Source organism: Eptatretus burgeri, chromosome 9, assembly GCF_056783735.1.
Source record: "Eptatretus burgeri isolate ZD-2024b chromosome 9, Ebu_testis_v1, whole genome shotgun sequence".
NCBI classification, from domain to species: domain Eukaryota; kingdom Metazoa; phylum Chordata; class Myxini; order Myxiniformes; family Myxinidae; genus Eptatretus; species Eptatretus burgeri.
The window spans coordinates 9,120,500-9,129,583 of record NC_140969.1 but is presented as its reverse complement, the minus strand read 5'-3'; the positions used below and the strand labels follow the sequence as shown (position 1 = coordinate 9,129,583).

The 9,084-nt window shown below is 40.0% G+C and overlaps 1 protein-coding gene across 4 annotated transcripts in view; it reads left to right on the top strand.

Annotated features, from left to right (window-relative positions):
• The window catches only part of LOC147019495 (synapsin-3-like), a 152,844-nt gene that overhangs the window by 120,919 nt on the left and 22,841 nt on the right, over nucleotides 1-9,084 (top strand). For all 4 annotated transcript variants that reach the window (XM_085894040.1, XM_085894038.1, XM_085894041.1 and 1 more), the window contains exon 8: nucleotides 852-914. In XM_085894040.1, coding sequence (XP_085750166.1) covers nucleotides 852-914 — 63 coding nt within the window. The remainder of the gene's footprint in view (nucleotides 1-851; nucleotides 915-9,084) is intronic.

Sequence of the window (9,084 nt, the reverse complement as noted above, 5' to 3'; positions counted from 1 at the left end):
TTTTGTGCAGAATTGTTGTGTTTCTTCTACTTTTATATTTGCTTTTGGTGCATAATTATTGTAATTGTATATGTGTGCTTTCCGTTTGCCGCGGAATAAATGTGCTTTATGTTGAACTGTTTTTCCCTTTTCGCTTCGTCTTTTCTTTTATTGAATCTCCATCTTACTTCACGTAAAGGGTTGGTCGTGGGCTAAATACGCCCAACAATTAATCGAACCGTCGAGGTTGACGATAACACCGCTCGGTTATCCCGATAGTACGGAACGGGTCGCTTAAAGTGGCCCGTGTCCGAAGTCGACCTGCGGCGAGGTGCGATCGCCCGGTCTACCCTCCGTGTGGGTACTTAGGTAGGTCGAATTTGGCGAGCAACCCTATCCCACGCGGGGGGCCGATTGGCACGATCATGGTGAGGCCGAAAGGCCCACCCGTGACTAGTTCCCGGCGTTAGTCCGAGAGGGTCACGACGGGATTGTCCGTCCGGTGGGCGACGTGCCGCGATTCGAGTTACGTGGCCGCTCGCACGCCGGCGGGCGCGAATCAGCAACAATATATATGTGTTACATTTGTTTATTGAAAATCTTCAATGTCCCAGAGGTTCCAAGTGCGTAATGTGGGGAAACTAATGAGATACAATATATTGTAAGAAGTACCATCCTCCTCCATATATTAGCATGTATGATTAGTATTAAAACATATAAATGTATTTTTTCATTTACATACATGGCTCTTACCTTTTTCCTTTCATGTGTCTTGGACTACTATCTAGACTCTAGAGTATCCTGTTAATCAATCTCTTTGAACATCCCTCTTATAATATATCCACTGATGATGATTGTTGCTTTTCTTTCAGCTCACAACTGCAAACTTCCCAGTTGTGGTCAAAATTGGACATGCTCACTCCGGCTTGGGAAAGGTACGCCATCGAGTGACAAATGCTCATCTTGTTATAAACAATTTTAATTTACTTGGCAACAGAAATACAGTGTGGTCCATAAAATGGTGACAGCTTTCTTTTTGATTGCATTTGTAAATGAGAACATTCTGTCGGCCTCCATTTACCTTCGATATCATATCAATACATGTTAGCATTAGCTGCAATGCCAGAAATTGACTGAAATTTTGTGCTGTATTCCCGTTTGCTATTGTCGTGTCAAGCACAACCGCCTGTTGTGTGTCCATTCAAGAGTTTACAAACAGAGGGTTCAAGTTGAATTAACACTTCGGTGATCTTAAGATGTCGTGGATAATCCATCCTGAGAAGACGAGTTCCTTGTCTCTTTGGAAAATAATCACACATTTTAATGTGTGTGTTCTCACAAGCACTATCGTTCATATGGACTAGACAACTGTCTCATAATCAAAACAACGATAACAGGAAAGAGCAGAGATTGCAGTCTCCCACCATGACTTATTTTGTGTGGTTTTCTGTGTTTGTTTGTTTTGGTTTTGTGTGCTGTTGTGTTTGTGTTTGTGTGATGTGTAGACTATGCATTGACAACATAGACTATGCAATATGTTCCAATCGTATGCATTGTATTTTAAAGACGTACTTACGTATTTTATAGATAAATGTATTTTACTGACGTCGATATATTTTTATAGCATGTACTTTGCAGATATATTTGCATTTTATTAATACGTATTTTATAGACATACTCACATTCTAATAGTACACACTTTATACACATGCTCACATTCTAACAGAACGCACTTTATGGACATACTCACACTCTCATAGTATGTACTTAAAAGACATAATCACATTCTAATCGTACATACTTTAAAGACATATTCACATTCTAATAGCATATACTTGATTGACATACTCCATTTTGAATAGTATGTACTTCACAGACATGCTCAAGTTCTAATTGCACATGCTTTATATAGTAATTTGGTTGAAAAACATGTAATACTTCCTATCACCAGGTGGCGTTTGTGGCCCACATTAGCACATTCTACGAATGCAGACAGATAAACAAGAAAGATGTGCACAGCACGATATTTGCAAAATCTAAATAAACAATAGTTGTCATTGAAACAGCAATTTGGTAATTTAGAAAATTTGACCTCTCAAGTGTTTCACGTGATGGAATGTTGTGCATCACAAATTTGGTTGATACATTTTCTAATTGCCGCCTAATAGGCGTTTTACATGTTTTGGATGGCATTGACCTTGACCTTTGACTGAGTTTGATCAGATTTTATACACATATACTGTACTAAACATATGTTCAACTAAGGTGTGTAAGTTTCAACATATCTTGAAACATTACTGAGGTTTGGCAATAACAAAATCACAAAAATATCTCCTTTGATTATAATGGGATGAAATTGTTGTCATGGACACTGTTTTCTCTTTGCCACGAGGGACATTTTCTATTCCTTGTGGGACTTTTCACTATGCCACGAACCAAGATGAGCAGAACCTGAAAAATAGAAAGATAAAATTAATTAGTAAATTATGTTTTGCATCCTCTTAGCTTTGTAGCTACTGAGATAGTTTACCAATGAGGGGCCTTTTGATTGTGACTAGTGAACCTTAAGTGTTATCACAGAAGGTGCTCAGACAGATAGATGCTTTAACAAGGTATGTTGGTTTGGCAGCCATTGGCTAAAGTGTGTTTTGGAGTACATACACAATTTTATTGCAGATTCTGGTAACATAGACTATACTAAACTCAAATCCGAGTGATGCCACTTTGTCACGCTTGAGAATTTTTTTTTAGGAGCGAAATTCAAAATGGCCACCATCAAAACCGTTTTTTGGCCGTAACTCGGCCAAAAATCGAGATATGAACCCGATTTCAGTGGCAAACCCTATATTTTGGGGGTCAAGAAATATACTGATATGTTTAAATAAACCATATCATCCATATAAATAGTCCATATTGCAATATTGGTATATCAGATATCATATTTTGACTAAAATTGTAATAGATTATTGACCAATTGTTGAAGTTTAGACCTATAAAGCTTGAGCCAAATAATATCAAGGGTACATACGATGAAGACACTGAAAGGTTGCTGATGTGCTTTTATTGCGCTTTTATTGTGTTTATATATAGCTGTAGCACGGTTCCAATTCAGTTTCATGGTATAGCGAGAAAAGTTTTAAAAAATAATTTTTCACAGAGCAGTTTTTCCCCAGTGCAGTTGTGACCGTTACTTGAGGAGTTTCTTCGGGGAAACTACGTGATGAGACACAAACCAGGGATATGGAATGCTTTGTGGTCAGATATGTTCATCGAATCAACTTTCATGAGGTACGGACACAGCCCAGGTGGGATCGTAGGTATCACACTGAAACCATCATCCCTGAAAATATGGGCGCTGTGTCTGCATATATGCAGCCAACTTGTGAAAGACGTTTCTCAGCTTAAGACGAATGGTTCCCAAGTTTCAGTAACAGTCCACAAAGAAGAAATGCCCGCCCAGAAAAAATCAGATGCAGGAGACAGACAGAACCTACGAGAAACATTGGCCACATGTATTGACCCTCTGCAACCAGAGAATCACCCGGATGGGCTTGTGAACATTGTAACGGGAAGAATGAGTCCAAACATTGTCAACGCTGACATTTATGTTGGCATAGGAGTCAAGCAGATGAAGGAGTATGAGGAGCAATGGCCAGACAGCTTCAACAAGCCGCTCAGCAAACAAAGAGTCACGATGGCAGTGTCCCGAAAGCAGATAAAGGTCGGACAAACACCTGTATATGACACAGGGCTCATATATTCAAGGGTGTTGGGCCTTCAGGCAATGAGGGACATCAACCTGAAAGATATCCTGAAGTTTGAGCTCGCCCCAGTACCGCCTTCTATGTTTTAAGATAACGGTGACATGCAAATCACAAAATCGAAAGCAGTCTTGAAGCAAAAATTGCAGGTAGAGGTGTCTGACAGAATGTTTCCAGCTGATGGAGCAATCATTGTAGATGGTTGTACTATGCTGTGGGTGATTTAATGGCCATCAAAAGGAACAGTAGAGGACTATGTGCAGAATCTTCTTTCTTATTTGAGAGATAAGCTGAAGATATGTGATACGTATTTGGTCTTTGACGGGTATTATGACAACAGCATCAAGAAAGTCACACGAACCGCTCGTGCAGGCAAAGATGCCAGTCGACGACACCAGCTGAATCTGACGACGCCACTCCCTGCACAAAAGATCGTTTTGACAGTGACAGAGAACAAAGTCCAGTTAATAAATGTCATTTGCAGTGACATCAAAGACCATCCTGAAGCATTTTCTACCAACACAAAGCTCATATTAACTGGACCTAACCAAATACCTATGGAAATTGCAGAATACCAAGTAGTAGAGAGGCCTGACCTAAGAACCACTCACGAAGAAGCCGATGTTATTATGGTACAACTGGTCCTTCTAGCCTCATGAGGAGTTCCGAGTATCCGGGTAATTTCAGATTACACAGATGTATTCATATTGCTGTTTCATTTTTACCAACTGAAGGAACGAGCATGCAACCTTGTGATGGCTGGTACAAGTCGTGACAGATCGTCTGTTGACATCAAGGCGACAGTGCAGAAGCATGCACATATTGTCACCCAAGTTCTGGCAGCACATGTGGTGTCTGGATGTGACACAGTTGCCTACCTGTGGGGTATCGGAAAACGCACAATTGTGAAACACCTCAAAGATGGTCGTCAATTAAATTATCTTGGTGATCTTGATGCAGAATTACCAGATGTCATATCTGAAGCAACTGCCTTCTTTGCTGCTTGCTATGGATCCCAGGAAACAGAATACATCTGAGCTATTCGATTTGATGTCTGGTCTTCAAAGATGGCTAACAAGAAGTTGCCATCAGCACCAGAGTTAAAAACTCTACCACCAACCACTGTGGCTTTCATCCAACACGTTCTCAGGGTGCACTTGCAGGCAGCAATATGGCGGGCTGCATTAGATCCAGACCCACCATTGATTGATCCAACGAGTCATGGATGGTCACATGAAGAAGTGTCGAGCATGTTGCTCCCTGTGTCTCTGCCTCCGGATGTCATCAGAGCTCCTGATAATGTTCTCAAGATGATCAGGTGTGGGTGCAGCTCAGTGCGACCCTGTGCAACAAATAGATGTAGTTGCTCTGCCACCAGGCTCTCCTGTTCATTGTTCTGTGGCTGCTATGGTATGGAGGAATGTCAGAAGGACCAAACAAAGTTTGTATCAGCAAGCGAAGTTGTGGAACTTGCGTGAACACTAGTTATTTGATTTAAGCAGCTGTCTTGTATGTGAGATTGAGTGAAAGAAAGATTGAGTGAGAGCAGAATGAAAGAAGTTCATCAGCAACCAATCAGTGTATTCATAGTTGATAGCATGTACAGACCCCTTTTGGGATTTGAATTTGTGTCAAATTTGTGTAAACCTTGCTTTTTACGTTTATTTGGTTATGTGTTAATATAATTAATTATAGTTTGGAGTTACCTAATCATTGTATTACTCAACTGTACTGTTGGAAATAAAGATATACAATACAATATACTGTTTACCACTTAAATCAGGTTCATATAGATTTTGGGCATAGTTACGGCTAAAAATAGTTCGGTTGATATTTTTTCAGTCAAAATATTACATCTAAATAGAAAAATTGCAATATAGACTATTATTATGAGTTGTATGGTTTATTTAAACATATCAGTGTATTCCTTGACCCCCAAAACATAGGGGTTGCCACTGAAATTGGGTTCATATCTCGATTTTTGGCCGAGTTTCGGCCAAAAAACGGTTTTGATGGTGGCCATTTTGAATTTTGCTCCTAAAAAAAATTGCTCAAGCGTGACAAAGTGGCATCACTCGGATTTGTGGTTAGTATCGTCTATGTTACCAGAATCTGCAATAAAATTCTGTATATACTCCAAAACACACCTAGGGTAAAATTCCAGTTCTGCATCCAGACTATGTGGGGTCTTCGGGGACTAATGGGTTATATTGGGGTATATAAGGTCTACAGCGTCTTAAAAGGTCATGAGTTGCCAGGGTCTTTAAGGGTCTTAGGCTGATGGGTCTTTTGGGTCCAAAGGGAATTAGGGGTTTTCAGGGTCTTAGGGGTCTAAAAGGTCTCTGGGGGTCTTGATAGTCTTCGTGTTATAAAAGGCCTTAAAGGGTCTGAAGGGCCTGATGGGTCTACTAGGATCTTAAAAGGTCTTCAGGATCTTAGGATTATATCGGGTCTTCGGGGTCTTACCAGGCTTTTGGGTCTAAAGCGTCCTCGGGGTCTTTTGGGTTCTCTAGGTATTTTGGTTATTTTGGGTCATTGGGGACTTTTGGATGGTTATGGTCTTCTGGGTATTTTGGGTCCTCTGCATCTTTGGGGTCTCAGGGGTCTGAAAGGGTCTTTAGGGTTTACAGGTTCTTGGGTGTCTCAGGAGTCTAAATGTCTTGGGGGTGTGAAAAAGTCTTCAGGGTCTTCAGGTTATAAATGATCTTAAAGGGACTTAAGGTTCTAAAGGGTTGAAGGGGTCGAAAGGGTGTAAAGTTTTAAATGCTACATAAGGTCTAAAAAGGTCCAAAGGGTATAAAAGATTTAAAATGGTCTGAAGGGGTCAAAAAGGTGAAAGGACCCCAAAGGTCTACATGTCTAAAAGGTAGGTTCCAATAGTCCGCAATTGATATAGATAATTAATAGATGTAATGAAAGTCCAATAATAAGTCATTAATAGACGGACTCACGACTCACGTTCAAACAGTAGGTAATTAATAGATATACTCACAGGGGTCGACCACGACTTCACCTCAACGAGAGTTCCCTGTCTATCCTTGTTTTTCAGTTTTTATTTATATGCAGTACTAGTGGAGTACCCACCCCCTGGGTGAGATGAGTTTGCACATCACTTGTTGAAAACAGTACTGTCTGTGTTTTGCAAGAAGACTACAGATGTTTGCGTGGTGTGCGCTTAAAAGGTCGATGGTCTCGATGGTCAAAAGGTCTAAATTCTAAACGTCTAAAGGGTCCATTCCAATGTAATAGTAGTTAGTGTCGAAGACTCTTAGGGGTCGAAAGGGTCGAATCTCTCAAGTATGTAAAAAGGGTCGAAAAATGTCCAAGTGGTTTAAAGCTCTATGTGTTCAAGGGTCCAAGCTGTCTAATCTGTCTGAAAGGTATAAAGGGTCTCAATGGTGTTAAGGTCTTTGGGATCTAAAGGGACTTAAGTGGTGTAAAGGTCTAACGGGTATAAATGGTCCAAAGGGTGAAAGATATGAAGGTGTCTAAACTGTCAAAAGGGTCTTAAAGGTAAAAACAAAATCTATATACAGTATATATAAATGAAAAACATGGACCGTCGGTCCATGAAGCCGGGAATCTGTGTGAATATGTCTATTAATGATGTGCTGTTTGAATGTCAGTTCCACGCTAACTTTACACATGTTCGTCTATTAATTACATACCATAGGAATGTACCTTTTCAACCCTTTAGACTGCTGAGACCCCTTCAACCATTGAAGACCCTTTAAGACCCCAAATATCCAAAAGTCCCAGAGAACCCCAAAGTCCCCATGGACCAAGAGGACTCAAAAGACCCTGAGAACCCAAAAGACCCAGATGATCCAAAAGGACCCAAAAGACCATGAAGACCCAGATGACCCAAAATACCCAGAGGACACAAAAGACCCCAAAGACCCTTTAAGATCCATTAAGAGCCCTTTTAACTTTAAGACCCTGAAGAAACATTTTACCTTTGACACCCTTTTCAACACTTTAGACACTTAGATCTCTTCTTTGTTTAGATATTTTGTACCCTTTAGAGTTTAGACCTTTACAGCCCAAAAAGTCCCTTTTAGATCCCTTACATCCTTCAGACAGATTTGACAGCTTGGGCCTTTGACGATTTAGAGCTTGAGAACACTTGGACCTCTTTATATCTATATATACAGTAGATACTCGGGATAAAACCGCAAGCAGATGCAGAAGCACCACCAAACACTCATTTATGAAGTTACAATGTAATGTCCTCAATGTTGATTGGTTGAGAGAAAGAAAGGACGGGATTACCTGATTTGTGGAACCATAGATCATCATGAATAATGAGTAGGCAGAAATGAACCATCATGAATGATGATTCGGCGAAGATGAATCGCTGAAGTACCGGCTCGCTGGGGGCTACTTGGGGGGAGGGGTGGTGGTTTTCATGATGACTCAACGTTCACTGTGGTGAACAGTTGTCACGCAGTTAAGCCATCATAGTCAAAATAGACATAAAGTTCGGACAAATTCTTTCTGTTGACAAAGTATAGGATTGGTTGACCTGATGAATGTGGCCTCCATTGAACGAAGGTGAGCTAACCTGCGTCCTCTACTCTGGATTTTAAACCGGCCAATACGGTATTGCTCTGCACACTGAGGATTATTCAGCAAATGGTAAACAATTGCAGAGGCACAGGGAATAGTTGTCATACTGTGTACATTCTTACAAGCCCGAATTGGTTGTCTCTGTTAGAATGACTGACCCCATCTGATCCCCAAAGGGAAGTGTTGTTCAACGCGATCGTTCAATCTTAAAGATGTGTGGCCCACATACCTCGCATCACACTGGCACTGAAAGTCATAAATAATCTTACTTATATGAGAGGCGGGCAGAACATCTTTTTGGATTGAAGAAAGCAACCGGCAGGTGGTGAAAATCATTCGTGGTTGAACAGCAGAGTAAGAATGGGACACCGTCTGTTCGATGTGGTTTTCAAACCGTTGAGACACTTTGCCTTTCCAAGGTAGACATAGGTATACAGGACATTTACCAGGTCTGATTATAGGATTCTTTGGTGGGTTCAGGAATATATATATATATATATATATATATATATATATATATATATATATATATATATATATATATATATATATGTATATATATATATATATATATATATATATATATATATATATATATATATATATATATATATATATATATATATATATATTGATGATCTGTTCAGGATACCCATTAATTATCAAGAAAAATAGTCTTGATGGTCTCAATTTCAACATGAACTTTATCTGTGGAACATATCTTTCTTGCTTTATTGACCAAGACACCAATCAATCCAATCTTGCATTTTTTCCG